General features: G+C 54.2%; 1 protein-coding gene across 1 annotated transcript; it reads right to left on the bottom strand.

The window, feature by feature from the left end:
- Nucleotides 1-1,129: 1,129 nt before the first annotated feature.
- On the bottom strand, nt 1,130-19,295 carry CDX1 (caudal type homeobox 1). Its single transcript, XM_006751569.3, has 3 exons — nt 18,770-19,295; nt 4,170-4,315; nt 1,130-3,619 (listed from the first exon to the last, which is right to left on the bottom strand). Exons 1-3 carry the CDS (start codon nt 19,212-19,214, stop codon nt 3,416-3,418), a joined length of 795 nt encoding a protein of 264 aa, XP_006751632.1. The 5' UTR covers nt 19,215-19,295; the 3' UTR covers nt 1,130-3,415.
- Nucleotides 19,296-22,338: the final 3,043 nt, after the last annotated feature.

The raw sequence follows: 22,338 nt of genomic DNA, 5'->3' as shown, positions 1-22,338 counted from the left end.
ACTGTGAAAAATGAGGAATCAGACTGCTAGTCCATCTGGTATGATTCAGAGAAAGTGGCTCTGGAGCAGCCGCACTGGGATGGATTGCCCTCCAAAGCTGCCCTGTCCGAGGCCGGCTCTGCATCCCATTGGCTGGGCACCCCATCCACCCGGAGCCGGGCTGGTTTCCTTGGAGCTCCGCAGTCCTCCTGCCCCCCATCATAACCCGTTACACATGCATGCACACACACGTACCCTGGGCGGCAGGAGACCTCCCTTACTCCTCATGCTGGGCTGAGTCCTTCCCTCCAGCTGAGCCACGGCCCTCTCTGCTCTGCCCACACCGACCCCTTGGCAGTCGTTGGGATTGGCTCCTCCACAGACGGAGGCTCTCGGCATGGCGTTAGGGGTCTACAGGGGAAGTTGCATGCAAAACATAGTGCTGATGTGCATGCTTCTGATTTGCTAGAGGCCATGACCAGGCCATGGGCCTTTGAGGACCAGGCCAAGCCATATCTGACATTTGTCTGGACCCCCGGTCTCCAGCACCTGCTCAGGGCCCGCCACCTGGGGGAGGGTGACATAAAATTGCTATACGCAAAATAGAAGCAGTTGCGGCTATTCCTGACAGGAAGGCTGGAATACCTCTTAGCGCTGGGTCGGCTGCTGGGTCTGATGGGACATGAGGGGTCCCTTTCCTGAGCCATAACACCCCGGGCTCCGGTGGAACTCTCTGAGTGATAGGGAGCTCACTACTCACCAGGCAGCCCATGACAATGCTTGGAAGTCATTTGAGATCAAAGTTTCCTCTTTCCTGGAGCTCAGACACCAAATGACAGACGATCACCAACCCACCTTGTGGGCCCCACCCAGCCCCCTGACCTCCCATGTCGGCAGCAGCTGCAGCTGACCCAGCCTGCCAGGCCTGGCCACTGACCTCCTGCTATACAGAGGTTGTCCTGTGGCTGGGGACAGGCTTGTCCTGCCTCAGACCTCCCAGGCTGCCATCTGCCCTCAGCACTGGGGGGCGGGGGGGTGGGGCGGGGAATAAGGGTAGTTAGAACATTAGGCAGACCTGGAGGGATGCAACAGCCCTGTGAGCAGGTGGCCAAAACACAGCACCTACCCTGTGCTAAACACAATTCTGAGATAGGTTCAAGGATTTTATTTCCATTTGACAAATGAGGAGGCCGAGCCTCAAAGAAGCTAAGTGACTTGCCTGAAGTCTCAGAGCTGGGAGGCAGTAAACTGGAGGCCAGGCCGTCTGACACTGGAGCCTGGGGCCGAACATTGAGTCCCCCCAGCCCACAGCATCCCCATACTCCGGAGTGTGTGGTGTTCACTGGGGTGCTGGCAGGTGCTAGTAGGGGGCTCCTGGGTAGCAAAGCATGGAGAATGCTGGATTAAAGAAAATTCAAGGGGTTTCTTTGCTGTGGGACTTGTCAGAGCCTTTGATGTGTTAATGTACCACTGGGACTCCCCCAGAAGGGTTGAGTCTGCAGGACTTCCCAAACTTACTGGACCTGAGTCACATTTCTTTTTGGTAAATGAACTCCTCAGTTTTACAGATGGGGAAATGAGGCCCAGAGAGGAGAAGCAGTTAAGCCGGGGTCACACAGCAAGTATTTGTGAAGATGAGAAAACCATATCCACTCTGCCAACCACCCTCCCACCAACCTTCTTCCTCTGCTCTTGGAACCATAGTCCTTTCCCTGGCACCACCTTTCTCCCATGCCGTAGATGCCCACCATCTGCGGGGAAGCTGCGGGGCCTCCCAGGCCACCAGCAGGAGGAGAGAGGGAAGTGCCTACTGCTCTTCAAGGGCTAGTGTGGGGCTGGAGCCACCTTGTGCTTTGTTGTCATGTGTCCCAGGAGCAAAGGGCAGACAGGCAGGCTACACACACTTTTTTATGGCTGGGCCACATCCCAGAACAGTAAACAGAGGGGCGGGCAGCTGGCACCAGAGGCTTCGAGAGAGCAAAGGCCCCAGGGGGCAGACTCCTGCCCACCTCTGGAAGGGAACTGAGAACAGTAGCTTTTCTCAGGAGTTTTAAAACATCATACTTCAAGTTCCTATTGTTCATATTCTTTTTTACCATTCCTCCTTTGTTGGCCTGACAGCACCTACTAGATCTTTAGGCCTCAATCCAAACATCACCTCCTCCAGGAAGCCTTCCAGACTTTCTGCCATAAGCTGGGAGCCCACTCTGGGCTCCCCGGATGCTCTGTTCCTTTGATGCCCAGAGCAGAGCTCCGACTGGGAACTTTTGTGGGCCAAGGACTGTGCATTCCCTGGGCTCGGCCATGCCTGGCACACGGGGGTGCCCAGTGAATATCAGCTGCTGAGTAAAAAATGTGAGATGAAAGTGCTTGAAAAATTCAAAAAACCGATATATTGAGTCTGATGAATCTGCTTACAAAATGGACTTACAGTTTTATGCAGTCTCATAGACTTACTCTAACAATGTCCTGTTTTGATCTTTCAAACACATTTTAAAGGTGACCTTGTTAGAGACCTACAGAGACTGGAGGGGACTATGCAATTGTTAGGGAAGGGTGTGGATGGTATATACTTCTTTAGCACTTTCCTTTAATGCTGGGTATAATGATTTTTATACTTTTTTTTTTTTTGAAAAGAGAAAAAAAATTTATTCTTGAAGCTGCATCCAAGAGATTCCACTCTATGTGCAACACTTGTCCAGCTGTGAGTTCTGCTTGGTCCGGAGAAAGTTCCCCGGGGACTCCCTGGGGCCTGGGCCCTAAGGGATAGCCTAGGGGTGTAGAAACTAGGCAGGTGGACCCCCCCACACCCCAGCCCCCTCTGCCTGTCCCCATCTGGAGGGCCCACTGAGAATGCTAGTGGGGGCATACGGCTCTGCAACCCAGAGGGGACGGTCATCAGAGCCTCTTGCTCTGTCCCAGTCTTGTGGGCTTTGTGCTTTGCATCCGGCCTAGAGAGGGGTCAGGGTAATTTGTGACGGGGACAGCTGGAGGTGAGGCTGCAGGAAGAGGCAGGTGGGAGCTGACCTCATCCCTTCCCCTCGGGTCATGGGCTGCAAGCATTCCGTCTTCTCTCGGCTCTAGCTCCTTTCTCCTGAGTCAGTCCAATCCCTCCAGTGGCCTCCCACCCTTGAACCCATCCATGGAGGAGGAGGTGGGGCCTGGGAACTTATCACAGCCCCTCACCTAGCCCTCTAGGGATCGAGACCGCCCCCCTGAGGCCTAGAACACAGGAGCTGGAAAGGTCCTTATCCCACAGGCTCCAGGCGTAGGTAGATGGGTCAAGGGGATGCAGGGCTGGGTGGGCAACTTGTCCAAGGTTACCCAAGGTCAGTGGCAGGGCTGGGACTCAGACCAGGCCTCCTAGGCCTTAACGGGAGCCACATGCCCAGCACCTGAGTCCCCAGGCACCCAGCCCACAAGGCTGGGCAGGGGGCTACGGCAGATACTCCTCCTTAACCGGCATTGGGGAGGAGGCTCCCAAGAGGCTGGCAGAGCTGGGACACAGGCCCCCCAGGGGCGGCCCAGCTGTGGTGGGGGTGACTTCGTGGGCTGGTGGTGGGGGTGGTGGGGGCTGCTGCTGCTTCTTCTTGTTCACTTTGCGCTCCTTGGCCCGCCGGTTCTGGAACCAGATCTTCACCTGTGGTACGGGAGAGCAGAGATGGGCTAGCTGGTGGGGAGACCGAATGGCAGAGCACGAGGAAGACAGGAAGGACAGCTGGGCTCTTATTTCCCCATGGGGGGTTTGTGGCCTCCCTCCTGCACCACCACCCAGACTATTCATGGCCGCTGAACACATCCTCCCCCTCTAGGACCTGTTCCCCGACCCTAAAGACAGTACCTCTGTAACCTTCTCGGTCCCCATTTTGTAAGACCCCCTCCTCCAGGAAGACTTCCCTGTGCTCCCTGTAACTGCTCCCTCCTTAGGATTTAAACAGCAATCATCCTAGCTGCTATAGCCTATAGCGAATCAGATCCCCCTTCCGCCCTACTGGGCGTCAGGGATACTGGGTTTTGTTGCAGGTGGGAGGATTTGGCAGCAGCTCAGTTTCTGCTGAGTGCTGTGTGACCATGGTCAGGAAACCCAACCTCTCTGTTCTCCTCCCTGACCGAGTCTATAATCTGCCTGACACCCTGGAGGCCAGATTGCCAGTACTGCTCCTGCGGGGAAGGTGGGGGGACCCACACACCTGCCGCTCGGTGAGCCCCAGATTGGCAGCGAGCTCTGACTTCCGCCGGATGGTGATGTAACGGCTATAGTGGAACTCCTTTTCCAGCTCCAGGCGCTGGTGGTCGGTGTAGACCACGCGGTACTTGTCCTTGGTCCGGGTCTTCCCTGAGAAGCAGAGGGCCCAGGAGGAGAAGTGAGTGGGGCGGGGGGGGGCGGACCTGCAAAAGCTGAAGCAGGGCCCCAGGGAGGAAGCAATCCAGGGCCCCCCGAAAGGAGGACCCTGAGGTTGGGAGGGACGCACACTCAGTCCTGGGGGAGAACCATCATTCCCCTGGGGTCAGACTTGGAGACCCCCAACCTGAGAGGCAAGCACTGCTCTCATGCCCATTTGGGGAGACACGAGACTCAGAGAGGAGAAGCAATTTGCTCAGGGCTCCACAGCAAGCTGCTGGCGGAGTTGGGGTTTCAGCCCAGCTCCCCTGACCCAGAGCCCTCCTCTGATCCGCCAACTCCACCAATTTTCACCCAGCAGTTTCCAGATGTGGCTGTGCAACAGACACTTGGGGAGCGCGTGAAAAACACAGTTTCCAGGGCATCTCTGACCCTATGAACCGGAAAGCCTCAGGGCTAGCCTCGGCATCTTATTTTATTTTTTTTAGATTTTATTTATTTATTTTTTAAGTAATCTCTACGCCCAACATGGGGCTAGAACTCATGATCCTGAGATCAAGAGTCGCATGCTCCACTGACTGAGCCAGCCAGGCCCCCTTAAAATCTGCATTTTTAACAAGCTCTCCAGGTGGTTCTGATTCAGGATCCTGAGACCACGGGTGGTCACACCAGAGACAGAGAGGGACACCTGGCAGCCCAGGGCAGACTAAGACCAGTGACAAGTCAGCGGCTCCTCTCTCCAGCGCAGGAGAGTGGGGATGAGCCACCACAGGCAGAGGCGGAAGCTTGCTGCTCCGTCCTGGGGTGGGTTCTCTTCACTTCCCGTCAAATGCCTGGCGGCTGCTGGCCCAACAAAAAACACTGCTCACGGCCCCGAGGCCCCGAGGACCTGTCAGGTGCCTCTGAAGACCCTAGCCCTGGACACCAAGCCCTAAGCTGGGGTTGCAGCAGTCTGCCCAGAGCCATCCACACCACCGCCTCTTCCCTGGGCACAGAGCAGTGATGCAGGCTCAGGTGACAAATATTTACTGAGCTGCCATGGGCCAAACACTGGGGTACACCAACGAGCAAAGCTTAAAAAAGTCCCTACTCTCAGTGAAATCAGGTTCTAGTGGAACCTAATCAAAATAATCAGAGATCAAAATAATTTGATATGTTAATGCTAAGTACTTGATAAGTATTCTTAAGAAGAAGAAGACAGGAAGAGAGGACTGGGAATTTGGGGAGGGGAGAGTATGCGATTTTAAATAGAGTAGTCCATGAAGGTCTTACCAAGAAGGAGAATTTAAGCAAAGATCTAAAGGAGGTGAGGGAAAGGGTCATGCAGATATCTGGGGAAGAGGGCTCAGGATGCAGGGAACAGCAAGTGCAAAGGTCCTGTGGTGGGAGCATGCCTGACATCTGATGTGTGGGGAAGAGTGAGGAGGCTGGTGTAGCCAGAGTGCAGTGAGCAAGGACAGAGGTGCAGGTTGTCCAGGGCCTTACCAGCCACAGAAAGGACTCTGGGTTTTACTCTGTCTGTGATGGGAGCCATGGCAGGCTTCTGAGCCCAGGAGACACGAGGACTGATACTGGTTTTAATCTGCTTCTGGCTGCTGCCTGGAGCACAGACTGGCAAGAAAGGGGAAGCACAGATAGGCTTGCAATAACCCAGGAGAGAGAAGGCTGTGGCTTGGCTTCTCTATGGGGCTCGGCCTGGGGCCGGGAGCGGGATTTGAGGACCGACTGGGGTTAAAGTCAGGACTCTCTTTGGGACTGGGATCAGAGGTCTGTCTGGAGAGAATATTAAGAGTCGTGCTTGGCCTGGGCTGGTGCGGGGGCCTGACTAAACACCAGTTTCCTTCGCAAGAAGCTGAGTACTCGGCTATAAATAGGAGGCACACGCAAGCACTTTCAGACCTACCCATGTCCACCAGGCCATGGCGAGTCTCGGAATAACCGTGGACCCTGTTCCACCTCACCCAGTTGCCCCCACACAGACTGGCCTTTACCTCCCAGGGTCATGGCTGTGGCTTTGCCTGTCCCTTGACACCCCTGTGCTAACCACCCACCCCTCTTCCAGCTCCCGCCCCACTACCAAGCCCACGCAGCTTGGCAGGACAGCCACTGGGCTCCCCAAGAGCCAAATGGTTTTGCAGAAAATGGGAGACAACAGATGTTTCTGGGCTTTTCTCCTTGGGTTTCCTGCCAGAGCAGCAGAACTGCACTGGACACTTCCATAGCCACTGACCTCAGCCCCCCACCCGATGGAGCACGGGACAGCCTCGGCCCTCGGCCAGGCCTGGCCCAGGAAAGGGACAAGGGAGTGGCTGCTGAGGCCTTGGCTCCAGATGGGCCCTTCCTTGGCCTAGAAAATTCAACGCCGACTCAAAAACAGTTCTGCCTAATGCGCCACTCCCGGAGCCCAGGAGAGCTCTGAATCTTCACTGGGCTAAAGCCGGAAGGGTTCAATTTAGTCTCCTCCCATTTTATAGACGAAGAGACTGAGGTTCGGGCAGGTAATACAGATGCTGGAGGTCCAAGTAAGAGAGGCCTTGTAAAACCTTCCAGTCCGACCTCCCCCACACAGTCAGGGTCACTGAAGCCCTGGGCAAGCGTGGACTTGCCCAAAGCCGTGTCACCTGATGGAGAGTTCCCACTCCCTACTCTTGGCACAATTCCTCACCCCATCAGGCTTGGGGTCCATAGAGCCCCCCCAAGAAGCCTCCTAAACCTTGGCAACAGAAGCTCAAACAGTAGACCACCTGTCTACTTGTACTTCTGGGAAGGGCGGGGCCGGATCATGGTAAGGGCAGTCCCCAGAGCTCTGGGCTGGGGCTAGATGGTCCGCAGGCTGGGTGGGCCCTTGAAAATGCCCAGAATACTCACAGCCTGAAGTGGCGGGATAAGTCTCCTTTCCCACCCAAACAGCCTGAGACATTACAAGCAGCGCTTATGAAGCTTATTATGCCTTTTCCTCAGGCACCCAGCACTCACTCCCATCTTTTCTGATGAGCAAGTAGGGAGCCAGCACGCCCATTTCCATAGATGGGGGAAATGGGGGCTCAGGAAGGTGCCCATCCTTGCTAAGGGCCATCCTGCCTGGTAGTGCTATCAACCCTGGGCTCAGGTGATCCAAACCGTAGCCTGACTCCTCCCAGATTTGAGGAGCGGGGAATTAGACAGGGGACAGGGTTCTAGCTGCATAATTATTTTTCTCTGTTCTAGCGAAGCTGCCAGGGAAGACCCAGCCCACAGGGCCTGTCACCTTCTCTCTGGGCCCAGGAGATGGGCTGGGGGGCTCAGGAACCACTGGCCCCTGGTGGAGCTCTCAAATCGCACCATTTTATTGCTAAGAAAAAGCTCTGCCAAAGAACAAAACATTTGGTATCACACTGTGGTCCAGAAACCAAGAAATCCCATATGCTGTCCAGGGAGAAATAACTGCAACATCCTCCTTGGAGCCCAACTTGGTAACATCTAGCCTCATTTAATATGCATGTACCCTCTGACCCATTAATCCCACTTCCCGGAATTGATCTCACAGAAAAATGCCCAAAGCCATAGCTGTTTCAAAAGACACAAGACTAGAAGCAACGTACGTCTACAAGTAGGGTACTTGTTAGGGGCACCTGGGTGGTTCAGTCGGTTAAGCGTCTGCCTTCGGCTCAGGTCATGATCCCAGGGTTCTGGATCGAGCCCCGCATCAGGCTCCCTGCTCTGTGGGGAATCTGCTTCTCCCTCTCCTTCTGCCCCTCCCCCAGTTCGGGCTCTCTCTCACTTGCTCTCTCTCTCTCTCTCTCTCTCAAAAAAATTAAATAAAATCTTAAAAAAAAAAGTAGGATACCTGTTAAATAAGAGATGGTACATCCATGGAGAGCAACATTATGCAGTCATTAAAAAGAAATTATAAAGCTCCCCATGTACTAATATGCAGCAATTTCTAAGATATATTGAGTTACAAAAAAAAAGCAAGACATAGAATGTTGTGAATTGTATGTTACTGTTTTTGTATAACAGTGGGACACACACACACACTCATGCATGTGTGTGTACGTAGAGTTCTTTCTGAAAGAAAATACAAATTACTAACAAACCTCTGGAGAAGGAACTGGAAGCCGTGGGGCCACAGCTAAGTGAGAGTCTTTGGGATAACCCTCCCTCCCTCCCTCCCTTCCTTCCCTTTCTCTTTCTCTCTCTCTCTCTTTTTTTACCATATGCAATGTGAATTTGTATTTTTCATTATTTTTTATTTTTTTATTTTTTTTTATTTTTTTTATTTTTTTTTTTTTTAAAGATTTTATTTATTTATTTGAGACAGAATGAGAGAGAGAGAGAGCACATGAGAGGGGGGAGGGTCAGAGGGAGAAGCAGGCTCCCTGCCGAGCAGGGAGCCTGATGCGGGACTCGATCCAGGGACTCCAGGATCATGACCTGAGCCGAAGGCAGTCGCTTAACCAACTGAGCCACCCAGGTGCCCTCATTATTTTTTAAAAAGATTTTATTTATTTATTTGACACAGAGAGAGAGAGAGAGCACAGGCAGGGGTAGCTTCAGGCAGAGGCAGAGGGAGAAGCAGGCTCCCCGCCGAGCGGGGAGCCCGATGCAGGGCTCGATCCCAGGACCCTGGGATCATGACCCTAGGCAAAGGCAGACGCTTAACCGACTGAGCCACCCAGGCACCCCTGATTATTATTTTTTTAAGACAGAGAGAGAATAGGCTCCATGCCCAGCACGGAACCCGGAGTGGGGCTCGATCTTACGACCCTGAGATCATGACCTGAGCCGAAATCAAGAGTTGAATGTTTAACTGACTGAGCCACCCAGGTGCCCCTGAATTTGTATTTTTAATGACAGTCAGGAGCCCTGGGCTCTACTCTCAGCTCTGAGCCAGAACTGTCAACTGCCCCAAGCCACCCTCCCTTCCCCCTTCTGTGAGTACCTGTGCCACCAAGGGAGCCTAGGAGGGAGGGGACAAGGAGGTGCATGAGAGCAGCAGGCAGGGAGAGGGCCCCAGGATGAATGATTTACAGGCCCCTGGGACGCTGGGGCTGAGAGGGAAGTCCAGGCTCCTGCAACAGGTGTCTGATGGGGGCCGGCCGCTCCCAGCCACCTAATGAATAACCCTCTGGGCCAGATGCCAGTGCAAGGCGGTTGGGGGGTGGGAGGGGAGCCCCCTCCGGCTCTTCAGTGGTGAGCACAGCAGGGAAGACCCTTGGATAACTCACCCAAAGGACAGGCTTTCTCTTTGCTCTGGCTTTGGGATGCAAGTAATGGCCCATCCATATGCAGTAGGCTGCTGTGAAGATAGCCCATTCCCCATCTCCTAAAGCATGCACAGTGGAGGTCCTGGGAAGCTTTTCAAAAGCACAGATTCTAGACCAGGAATTCAGATTCAGTGGGGCTAAAATGAGACTCGGGGATTTGCTACTTGAATAGCTATCAGTGGACCCTGACATGTGGTTGTTTGGGCAAACAGACCTCTGGGATTGGGCAGGACAGCTTCTCACTGGCTGGGTGATCTAGGACTGGTCACCTCATCTTTCTGAGCTTCATTCTCTGTATCTATAAAATGGGGATCACTATTATTCTAATAACGGCCAACCTGTCCACGTGGCATCTCTTGTATACATCTTGTATACATCTCTCAACAACCTATGAAGCTGTGCAACTGTTATCCCCATTTTCAGATGAGCAGAGTGAGGCTTAGAGAGGTCCACACATCTGGCAGGTGGGATTTCAACTCAGGTCTGTCCAGCCTCAGAAACAGCACTAGAACCTATCACACAATGTGAGGTCTCCCGTAATTACTCCCAACCACCAGGTGCACAGGGGATCGCTTTAGAAAAATGGAAGACACCTAGCACAGCTCCTGGCACTTAGTAGGTGCACACGGATGGGTAGGTCTTACTCATCTCCAACATGGCGGGGCAGCCATGGGGCAGAAAGGCTGGGAAATGGATCTGGGCGATGGGTGATGTGTTGGATGAGACTGTTTATTTATAGGGTCCCTTCCAACTTGGAAACACGAAGCTCCCAATGTTTGTTGATTCTCTGGTTGTGTTTGTTATTTTTGCCGAAAGAATTCTAATTCTGATTTCCCTGTCTGAGAGCCTAGATACCAGGCCTGCCCAGCTGGAGGATAAGGGGCAGGAACTACGGCAGTGGCCTGCGGTGGGGCCGCCCCATCCAGCCTGGGCCAGGCGAGGACAGGGTTCAGCCTCTGCCCCCCAGGGTGGGGTAGGTGGCTCCAAGAAAATTGCATGGCCTCTGCGGCAGCACTTCCTCTGCCCTCTTCCTGCTGGGTCTGTGGCCCTGGGGGGGTGACCGTGCCAGCTCTGGGCCCCCAGGCCTGGAACACCCATCCTGCCTCAACCCTCCATGCCCCCTCTCTGTGTGGCCTGGCCCCATCCTGACTGTGCATCACGATCACCCCCAACACACAAACATACGCGCAGTATGCACACAGGCACGCGTGTAAGCTTGTTAAAAATACCCCACCCCCGATCCACCGCATCCTGCTCTGCTGCCTTCTCTAACAGCCCTTGGGGTTTCTGAACCGCTAGCTGAAGTCACTAGGTCTTGGTCCCAGTTCTGTGCCATCTGTGTGGTCTTGAAGAAATCCCTTCTCCTCTCTGGGCCTCAGTTTCTCCTGTGCATCAGAAGAGGGGCAGCCCCGTGGGCCTGGAGATTCTGAAGTTCTGTGCAGCTCTGAGCCCTCCTCTCAGGCCTTGGACCCAGGTCTGACCAATCCTTAGCTGAAGGACTTGACAAGCGACTAACTTCTTGGGCTTCAGACGTAAAAACAGTTTGTAAAGGGCAAAGAGCTAAGGAGATGTCAGGGAGAGCTGAGCTATTTGCAGAAGCAGATGTTGGAGGAGTCCCTTGGGAGAGGGAGGAATGCCGCCTGATAGGGAGCCGCAGGGCAAGGAACACCCTGGCCTGGGAGTGGGGAGATCTGGCCCGGCAACCAGCTGGACTGGCCATGTTCAGTTTGGGCTGGATTCCCCATCCCACCGGCAGGGGGTGGGACCTCTGCTTTGCGGGGCCGCCCTGACCTGGCCAGTTAGATGCTGAATGGAGGTCCCTTCCTGGACCAGGAGGCTGTCTACTGGGCCCTGACTGGGTCCTTGTTCCCGCTGAGTTGCCAGTCCCAGGCGGCTCCATCACGGCTCCTCATTCAAGCCCTGGAGCAGGGGTGAGGCTAGCGTGGAGCTGGAGGTCCTGCAGCCTTAGGCAAGCTTCTCCTTCCCACTGCGCCCTTTCCTCCGGGGCCACCTGGGCCTTGTCCCCTGCCCCGTCTTCTCCATTTGGGCCCACGGTCTGGCTTGGCTGTGGGAGGCAGCAAAGAGGACAGAAACTGAAGGGGCAGGTAGACCTGTCTGTCCTACCCCAGCTGGGCCACAGGCCAGTGGTGTGAACCCAGGCAAGTCACTGCACCTCTTTGGGTCCCGGTGCATTCACCTCTCAACTGAGGACATGAACTCCTCCTCGATACACTGTAGTTGTAGAGATGAGGTGTGGGAACCTACTGGACAAGGCAATTATTAATAAAAGCTAGTCAATGATGAAGATGAAGATGACCAGAGAGACAGAAGAGGCCAGAGAGGCTCCTCGGTGCAGAATAAGGAGCCCATCGAGAACAGATTACCATTCTAGGAACTCTAGTCCTGCGTCCTCCCATATGACAACTACTAGTCACATGTGGTTACTTAAATTTAAATTAACTGAATAGAATTGAGAATTCAGCTCTTGAGTCATGCCAGCCATCTTTCAAGTGCTCGAGAGACACATGCTGCATACTGGACAGAACAGATATAGAGCATTTCCACCATCACAGAAAGTTCTACTGGACAACCCTGCTAGACCAAACTCCTGCCCTGGGCCAGATGCCCACAGCTGCATAGCATCCTAACCAGACTGCTTGTACTCTCTGCAAAGCAGCCTGGTCTCGCATCTACCACCCACTTGTATTTTTCCATAGGGGCACAAAAATAAATAAATAAATAAATAAGATAAGGGGCACCCTTGGCCCAGAACAGCCCTTCTAAGACTAGCAAACAGCAACTGTGTCCCTTCAAGTCTCTCCCCGGCCTGAACAGCTTGAGGCCCCTCTGAGCTGTTTCCTAGGGCACATTCCAGCCTTGCCCTACCCGGTCATCGTCCTCCCGTCTGGAAGTCAAGTTTCCTCGGCCCAGGTCCCGAGGTCTCACATTCTGGGTGGGGTGCAGGGAGGGGCTTTGGACTCCAGCCCTCTCCTAGCTCACTGGGTGACCTTTGCAAATCTCCTCCCCTCAGTGCCTTGCTCCTGGTCTGCTTCGTGATGCCATCTAGCTCACCCAGTCTCACAATGGTGCCTGACACACAGTGAGTACTTGATGAATCCTTGTGGAACACATAACACAAACCAACTGCTTCCTGGCGGGGCCTTCATCTCAGTAAATGGCCACCACCCTCCGGATACTCAGGCCAAAAGCCTAGGTGGCACTTCTGGCTCCCACAGCCAATTCATCAGCTGGTCAGCTCAACCTCCAAAGGGCATCCTCCCAGAGCCTTAGTCAAAGCCACTAATCTAATGCAGAGGTGTGCAGTTCTGGGGTCGGAAATACCTGTGTTTGAGAAAATGCTGAGCATGTGCTGAGTACTCAGTAGATCAGGTTCATACCCTTATCACTGTGGTCGGTGCTCAGGACTTGTTAAATAGTTCATTCCCCTCTTTCATGGGGGGGGGGGGCACACAGTAACAACAAACTAAGAAAATAATTACAAACCAGGATTAGTATGAAGGAAAGTAAGCCTAGAGCTGAGAACTAGATTAAGTGGCAGGGGCGGGGTTGGGGGGGGCCTACTCTAATTAGCTTGGAGGAGGTCTCCTGGAGGAGGCAACATCTAAGTTGAAACCTGAAGGCTGAGGAGGTTTCTGTGTCACCAACGAGAGGGATGTTCCAGGAAGAGAGAACGGCATGTGCAAAGGCCCTACGGCCGAGAGCAGCAGAGGACCCTGTCTGCCTTGTCCTGCCCAGAATCCTCAGCCTGCCTGAATGAATGAATAAGAGAGGCATGTGGTCAGCCTGGAGAGACCAGCAGAGCTCTGAGCCCCGGGGTGAGGGGTTTGAATTGGATTTTAAGAGCAATGGGAAGTCACTGGAAGGTGTTGAGCTTGGAGCATCAATCCTGGCTTTCACTAGCATCTGCTCACTCTCTGTGTTGATGCAGAGGAACCTATGCACCCCTACAAGCTTGGGGGTTAGCGTGGTGTGGGGAGGGTTCAACAGGTTAACTCATGTTGACTCCAGATGCAAACGTTGTTTCCAAACCCCAGGAGCTCCAGGACAGAAACTAGAGGGCCAGCCCATTAAGATAACTTCCTACTGACAAGCCAGACCCTGCTGCTAACAAAGCTGTTTTGGACCTTCACAATGATTCCCTAAGCTCTCAGCCGCAATATCTGCCAAAGCGGGGGGAAAAAAAACACCCAACCAAAAAAAGCCTTCTGCCACCTTCTAACTGGGTCATTCCCCTTCCCAGCTACATCTGAGAGACGAGGTGTCAAACGCAGCTTCTGCCTAGAGAACCAGTTTTAAACAGCCTGGCCCCTGCTGTGCCCCCTTCCCCCATCAGCTTCTCCCGGCTCTTCCCTCCCCTCGACAACCTACCAGCCTCCTTTCCTCACCTGGGCTGGGACGCACATGGGGAGGGGTCTGGGGCTGCTGCGTGTGTTGCTTTATTTGACAGATGCTCCTTAGGCTGTAGAGTCTCGGTTTGAACCCCATGCTGTCGCATCCTAGCTGTGTGAGCTTGGGCAAGCACCTTACCCTCTCTGAGCCTCATTGACGTTATTTGTAAAATGAGGCTAATAATAGATCCTCACACCTCTTAGCGTTGTTTTGAAGCTTGAGTGAGAAAAGCCATGTGAAGTTCTTGGCACATCGCCTGGCATGCGGTAAGGACTCAACCAATACCACAGTTACCAGCTTTATCATGAGCTCCTACTTGGCGCAAGTCCTGGTGAGAAGGATGGGGCTGACCACAACGAGTCCTTGAGGTAGATGGAAGCGTTAAACAAGATAGTGGTGAGTGTTGTTAAAACCAGGGCCTAATATATAGTGCTTGGAGGAGAGGGAACCAAGGAGGGCTTTCTAGAGGAGGTGGCCTTGGGAAAGGGACAGCATTTGAGTTGGTGAAGATGTAGCAGGACAGGAAGGGTAATTTAGGTTGAGGGACCCAGACTGGAGAAGCAGGGAATGTGAGACATGTGTTTCCGTGCACCTGCTAAGGACTGGCAGAGACGGTCATAGGCACTGATGCGCTTCGTACCTACTGTGTACCAAGCACAGGGGCTGGGCTTGATGGGCACTGTCGCTTCAAGGTGCAATCCTATTATTATCCTTAACGTTATACTGGAAGGAACTGAGGCTCAGAGAAATGATCCAAGTTAACTTGCCCGAGGCTGTGCAGCTTCTAACAGAAATGCAGTCCCAGGCCTGAGGCTCCCAAGCCCAGCCCTTAGCCATCCCCAGTAAGCACTGTTGTATCTAGACAAACTAGGGAGAGAGTGGCTTCAATAGTGGTTGGAGCCAGTTCTCAAGATGGCTCTGAATGCCACAGACATGGGGCTGGATTTGACAGCAATGAAATGGCATGTAACACAATGGGAATTCCATAGCAGTGGGGAGCCATGGAATGCTCTTGAGCAGGAGATGCGCCTTGAAAAGGTAAATCTGGTAATGGTTGTGATGACAGCTGGGGCATCAGAGAGAGGCTGAAGGTGAGAGGCCAGGCTGGTGGCTGTGGCAATGGGCCAAGGGATACGGTCTGGAATGAGGGGGGAGGGGGCTCATCCTTCCCTGGGCCTCAGTTTCTCCATCTGAAAGCTGAAGGGGCTGGACCAAGACCTGAACCCTGCTGCAACAGACTCATCATCTCAGCAAACATCTCCCTTGTTGTATGGGACCTCAACCTCCCCACAGGCCACTGACCTGGGAAGTACTGTTTATTCATGATGAACGGATGCTGAGCCTTTGACAGGATGACGTCTGACCCTCTTAATGAAAATGCTGCTATTTGTAGATGCAAATAGGGAAGATCACAAAATAGAACCCCCTGTAGTCCTTTCCTATCCTGGCCTCAGCCAAGTGATAGTAACCACTCAGAACTGTTAATATTTTGATGATGGAAAGGAGCCCAACAGTCTCTCTCATCTTTCCGGTTCTCACTGTCCCTCCTTAGGATAAAACCCGGGTCGGAGGGGCGCCTGGGTGGCTCAGTCGGTTAAGCGTCTGCCTTCGGCTCAGGTCATGATCCCAGGGTCCTGGGATCAAGTCCTGCATCTGGCACCCTGCTCCATGGGGAGCCTGCTTCTCCCTCACCCTTTGCCTGCCGCTCCCCCTGCTTGTGCTCTCTCTCTGTCAAATAAATAAATAAATAAATAAATAAAATCTTAAAAAACAAAAAAACAGTCCCAGTCCCAGCCTCAGGTACACCAACTCCTCAGCTGAGGATGGAGTACCGTCCCAGGAGGGAGACAGGAGCAACCAGGCTTCCACCCCTGGCATGAGCTTGCTCAGCTCAATGGCCATGGGTCCCATCCCTAGGGCTGGGGCTGCAGAAACCTGTCAAAGCCAAGATCTCATCTCTTCCCTCTTCTCTTGGTTGTCTTACTGTTCCTCACACTTGTCCTGTTCATTCATTCAACAAAATGTATTGAGCCCCTACTAAATGTCATGCACTATGATGGTGCCTGGAAGGTAGTGATGGGTCAAATGGATGTGGCTCTGGACCTCATGGGTGTTCCTTTGGTCGGTGGGGAAATAGACAACACACAAACACACAGATAAGTGAGTAAATTGAAATCAGGGGTGGTGGTGCTCTGAAGGAAACATGGTGAAGGTTATCGATGTGTATAGGGGGAGCCTTCCTTGGGAAATCATGGAGGACCTCTCTGAGGAGATGACCTTTAAGCTAAGACCTGAAGGGTGAGAAGGAGCTAGGCCTGCAAAGAGTTAGGGCACAGGAGTTTCCAGGAAGAGGGAACAGTGGCTGGTAAGAAGACCTGGTACCACAAGACCAGGTGGCCAGCAACATTTGCTGTGGGGGAGGGGGCACGGGTTGGATGTTGGCATGTATTGACCTTCCCTTTGCCATCCTAGACAACAGCATAACACAGGCACCATCCTACAGAGCCTGGATCTTCATTGCCCAGAAGGAGAAACTGAGGCCAAAGAGGGGGCACAACCTGGCCTCTCTCTCAGGGAGGGTCTGTAACTCCATCCTGATTCTGCCAATTCTGCCCCATCTCAGGAGCACCCAGTCGGAGTCAGATGCCCCTGGGCAGACAGGCAGCAGCTTCTAGCTTCTAGAAAGCTGACGACCCTACGTCCTCAGCAGAATGGGTCAAACCTGGCTTCTGGGGCAGCCACTTTCCTTGGGAACCTGCATACTTCCCTGGGCTCTCTCATTCTACTTTGTGGGAATAAAGGGGGAAGGTTGTTTTTGCCTTTGGGCAGACTTACTGCTAGCCCCCATCTGCCTGGGGACAACACTTTCCAAATGACTTTTGAGACCAGAGGCTGAGCCGAGTTCGCACGCAGCTCCTGTGCCCAGATAGAAAAAGTGATTTGCCCGACATCACACAGCCTGAAAGCTCCCCCATGCCTCCCACCAGTCCTCTGACCCCCACTGGCACACTCTCTCCAGGTCCTTGCTCCTGAGGAACTCCTCCTCCAACTGGGACCCTCCCATCTCCAAAGTTGCCTGATAGTAGTCACAACAACTGGAATAGAGGGGCAGGAAAAGCAGGCTTCCCTTCCAGCGAACAGACACAAAACCGGGGAATCAGTGGCCACAGACACCTTCTCTCATTTAATCTCATGCAGGGTTCTCAACCAGCGTTAACGGAGAAGTCTTTCGGGAGCTTCTAGAACCCCTCAAATTGTCTGCAGAATTAGGCAACACTTTTCTTCTAGGGAGAAGACTTGTATTTTCCACCAGATTTTTCAAAAGGGTCCTTTTATAACTTAAACAAAGGTACAAGACCCTTCCCTATCATGTCACAGATGGTAAAACTGAGACCCAGAAAAGATGCCTAATTTAAGAGAAGCTATCGCTGAGAGGATAAGAACACAGGCTTGATGGTCAATCTGCCAGGGTTCAAGTCCCAGCACCTCCCTCCCCATTTACTGGTCTTATGGCCTCGTGCAAGGATTTAACCTCTCTAGGCCATAGATTTTTCACATTAAAAATGAGTATGTTAATAGTACCTACGACAATGTTGTGAGAATTAACAGCAGGGCCTGGTCCATTAGTAAGTGGTCCATAAGCGTTAGCTATTCTTATTTAGCCAAGGTCACACAAATGAGAGGCTTCTGGAGGTAGATAGGAGCTTCCGTGTCCCTGGGACTCCCAAGAAGGGGCTACGATTATAGCCAGACCTCCCCAGCATCTGCCCCAGGCCCGAGGAGTGTGTGTGGGGACATGGGGGTGAAGAGAGAGAGGAGGTGGGGGAAGTCCCAGGCTCCCTCCCAGCTGGGGGAAGTGGGGGAGGGGACGGACATCAAAGGGTGGGCCGGCCAGTCCCGCCCCTAAAGCCAGGTGGCCTTTGTCAGGACAGGCCGGACACAGTCGGGACAATGGGGTATCGTGTTCACTTTCCGGCCAACAGGAGTCACTACCGAGCTAAGACCCAGTCTGTTACATGACAAAGGGGGGACCTATAAAGGAGGTCAGGCCGCCCCTCATTAAAGCTGGCCCTTTGTCCTGCCCCCTCCTCTGCCTTTGAAGAGGGTGGATCAGAGAGGCCTGCCTGGGGGCAGGAGGTTCACAGTCTCAGGAGCCAAACAGTAGCCACCTTCCCAACTGCTCTTGCCTGCCCCTCCCCCAGGGTCAAGAGTTCAGGGAGGGCCCTGGGATGGTAAGGTAGGACCCCCCACACCAATGTAACCACAGAGGGCTCTTTTTTAGTCCAAAGGATAGGAGCCACCAGTCTCTTCACTGTACCGAGCCGGGTGCCGAGGCCTGGAAAGGAAAGTGGCCCGCCTGTGTGCACACAAGCAGTGCATCGCCCCTTCTGGGGTCGGTTTGCAGCTTCCTCCCGGGGCTGGGATACGGCTGGAAGCCCCGGATGACGCCCCGGGCCAGTGTTGCTAAAGAGCCCTGGGATAAGTCTGGGAGCTGCGTTCTAGTTCCGGCCTGGCCCGGCGACCACGGGCGCGTTTCTTCACGTCTCGGGGTCTCCGTTCCCGGGTCTATACGGAAAGACAGGCTGTGCTTACCAAGGCCCGGCAGTCTGGGATTCAGAAGGGGGAGGCTGAGAGAACAGCACTCCAGGACCAGAGTGGTCAGGGAGGCCCAAGCGGGGAACCCTGGGGGAGCCGGGGCAGGGGTCAGACAGGGGGCGGCTGGCCTCGCCCTAGCACCTGCCGGTGTCCAGGGGAACCGTCCGGAGGCGCAGGGCGAGGGAGGGGTCCTTACCGCTGCCGCCGCCGCCTCCAGCCGCCACGCTGCGCCGCATCCACTCGTAGGGCGTCCGCCTTTGCGCTCCGGGCGAGCACGGTGCGCCCGGGCCGCCGAGGGGCTGCGCCAGGAGGCTTGGGCCAGGCCCAGGGGGCGCGGGCACCGGGCTAAAGTCCGGAGGGGGCCCGAATGCCAGCGGGGCTGGGCTGGCGGCAGGGGCCGCGGGGCCTGGGCCATAGGCGGCGGCCCAGTCGTCCTTGGGCGCAGAGAAGGGCGCGCTCCAGGCCGCAGAGGGTGCGGGGGCAGGCTCCACGTGAGAGTAGCCAGTGAAGTCGGGGTACTGCGGGGGCCCCGGGGGCGCAGGCGGGGGACCGTAGGCTTGCGGGCCCAGGCCGAGGCTCGCGGGCCTGGCGGAGCCGGGGTAGACCGGAGAATCCTTGTCCAGCACATAGCCCACGTACATGGTGGCCGCGGGGGCCCGCGCGCATGCTGGGCCCTGGAGCCGCCGCTGCGGGCCGCCCCGACGAGCAGACTGCTCACCTGAACTCGCGGGCCCGGCCGCCGCGCCCGCCCCACCCAGGCCTTTTATAGCTCCGGGCGCCCGCGGCCCCAGCCCGGGCGGGTTTGCATTTCAAAGCGGGGGGGAGCCTCAGGGCCGCGAATCAAAGGGGGAAACCCGTCGGGGGCGGGGGGTTCAAAAGGAGACAAATTGCCGCCCCAAGCGGGAGGCGGACGGGCCGGGGCCTGGAAGGGGGTGGGGGCGCGGAGGGCGCGTCCCGGGCCAGCGACCGAGGTATCGCTAGGTGTGGGAGTCTCCTGCGGGGCCGACGGCCTAGCGGCACGAACACTTCGTCCTCCCCGGGCCCCGCCGCGTGGACCGCCCGTGACCCCGTTTTACAGGTGGAAAAAAGGGATCCGAGGGACGGGCGGGGGGACCCCAGGCCGGCGTCCCACAGCCACGGCGGCCCTGTGTTGCACTCGGCAGTGATCAGCTTGAGGTGAGGGGGCAACCTGACTTCAAACAGGGTTCCCTCTGTAAGGTAGCGAGTCCTTAATCTTTGGGGGGGGAGGGGTCACGACCCCTCTGAGCCTCCAATGAAAGCTTTGGATGTTTTTCCCGGGAAAATGCACATATGCACATACACGAGTCTGCATACAACTGGGGCGTTTTCCTGAGTTGACTTTCCAGAGAAAGCTCTTAAAGAGGTAGGGTAGGGGCATCTTTGCAGGACCTTCTAGGGAATTTTTCACAATTCTCTTGACGAATCCTTTTAGCCTCCCCCCCCCTTTATTTTAATGAGAAGTTTCAAACATACACAAAAGTGGAGCTTGTGGTGAACCACTCATACCCATCACCCTGCTCCAACCATTAGCAAGGTTTTGTAAGTTATTGCATCCCCTCCCCTCCCTTTTTGCTGAAGTATTTTAAAGATTTTATTTATTTATTTGACAGAGACAGCGAGAGCAGGAACACAAGCAGCGGGAGTGGGAGAGGGAGAAGCAGGCCTCCCGCTGAGCAGGGAGCCCGATGCGGGGCTCGATGCGGGGCTCGATCCCAGGACCCTGGGATCATGACCTGAGCCGAAGGCAGACGCTTAACGACTGAGCCACCCAGGCGCCCATTGCTGAAGTATTTTAAAACAAATCTCCAACATCATGTCATTTTACCCCTACATACTTCAGCATGCATCTCTAAAACACATGGACACTTTCTTACATAATATGCCATTAACGCATCTAACAAAATTAACACAAATTCTTGAGTATTATCTAACACTCAGTTCGTATGCAAAATACTCCAGTTGATTCAAACGTGTCTTTTTAACAGTTGGTTTGTGTGAATCAGGATCTAAAAGCCCTGATTCATTTATTATAGCTGGGGCCCACTGGTATTTTAAATGCATCTTGCATCTCCTTGTCCTGTTAAAGACTGGTAAACATTTCATAGCTATCCAAGGGGGAGTGCCTAAAACAGGTGAGGAGCTGGGAGTGGGTAGCAAGGTTGAGAGATTTGGGGAAGAATTCATGAAGGACAGGCTCTGGGTCAGGAAGTCTTGGAGCAATGGGTTTCCTTTCCCCAGTGGGGGTTCAGTGCCCACAAGCTGCACAGAGGCCCCCCCATGATGTTTGATCCTCCAACATTTCCTGGGGACACCCTAATTGTGCAGACATGTATTATCTATTCAACCTGTCCCTCCCTTGGGTAGGACATTTCAAGACTAAACAGATGTGTCAGGATCTGGATACAATTTACAGGGTCCAGTGCAAAATGACAGGGTGAGGTCCCTTGTTCAAATATTATTAAGAATTTCGAGATGGTGACAGGAGAGAATTCAACCATGCAGGGGGCCCTTCTAAACACTGGCCCTGTGTGACTGTACAGCCCCCCCACCCCGAAGAATCTGGCCCTGGCCAGAATCTTGCACTTTTGGGGTTCTGATGGTATGGTACTCTAACAGAATAAGGGGCAGTAAAGACAGGGCTCCCCTTCCTGCTCAGAGGAACCCTTTCCATTGTACAAGTGGAAGCACTGAGGCCCAGAAAAGAAATGGGGCAGGGGGGGCTCCCTGGGCTGTTACTGACATGGAGGCGCACAGGGCTGCCTCTGCAGGAAAGGCTCCCTTTCCCACGTTAGGAAGGGGACGTGTTGGTGAAATTTGCTCAGAAGTCATCTGGAGTGAGGGCTCCGCACAGGATCGACCTTTGCAAGGGGTCAGTAAAAGATTGCAAGTATACAGAGAAGCGAGAAGAGGCCCAAGAGGACTGGGTTTTCTCTCTGAGTTGACGAATTGCTCTGACAAGGAAGAGAAAATCTGGAGTGGGGCTTGAAGGACTGAGTTTGGGGAGGGGTGCAGGGAAGACCTGGGACCTGAGAGAGAAAGCTGTAGGCGCAGACATAGATTTCAACCCCTCTGTAATAAAGTGCTCTCTAAAAGGCCATCCATCACGAAATGGGCTGTCAGAAGATAGAGAGTGAGCTCATTATCACAGGAGGTATGCAAGTGACTGCTGGAGGGCTCTGATCAGGGATGCTGCAGAAAGTGTGCCTATCCTGGCTGGGGGGTTTTTGGGGGAGAAGGTTGGTGCTTTCTAGGTGCCCTCTAAAAGCACAGAGGTTGGGAATAAGTATAGGAATTCATTTGTTCTTGTGTTCATTCATTTCACACATGTATTAACACTCCTCCTTTGTGTTGACATTGTGTTTGGTAGTGGGTGAGGCCCTGCCCTTGGGGTTTTCACAGTCTGGGGGTGGGGGGGTGGGCGGGGAAGAAGCATGCATGAATCAAATAATCACAAACAAAGGTAAAATGACATCTTGGTAAGGGTCCCAAGAATTGGGACATTTGACCCAAAGGCAGGAGACATGGAAGTCTTGCAAGAGGAAGTGACATAGGAGTCAAGGTCCTGGGAACAGGGAAGGGCATTGCGGGCAGAGGGACAGTGTGAACAGAGCTGTTGAGGCCCAAGGGGACACATGGTCCGTAGAACCGGACCTGGAGCTCAGTGATGGGAGGCAGGAGAGGAGTCTGATGAGGGCAGGGCAAGGCCAGGGGGCACAACTGAGGCCAGGGGGGGACAGGCCTGAT

The sequence above is a fragment of the Leptonychotes weddellii genome, chromosome 7 (genome assembly GCF_054177405.1).
Source record: "Leptonychotes weddellii isolate Sample4059 chromosome 7, ASM5417740v2, whole genome shotgun sequence".
Lineage (NCBI taxonomy): Eukaryota > Metazoa > Chordata > Mammalia > Carnivora > Phocidae > Leptonychotes > Leptonychotes weddellii.
The sequence above is the reverse complement of the archived record's forward strand: the minus strand, read 5'-3'. Positions and strand labels throughout refer to the sequence as shown.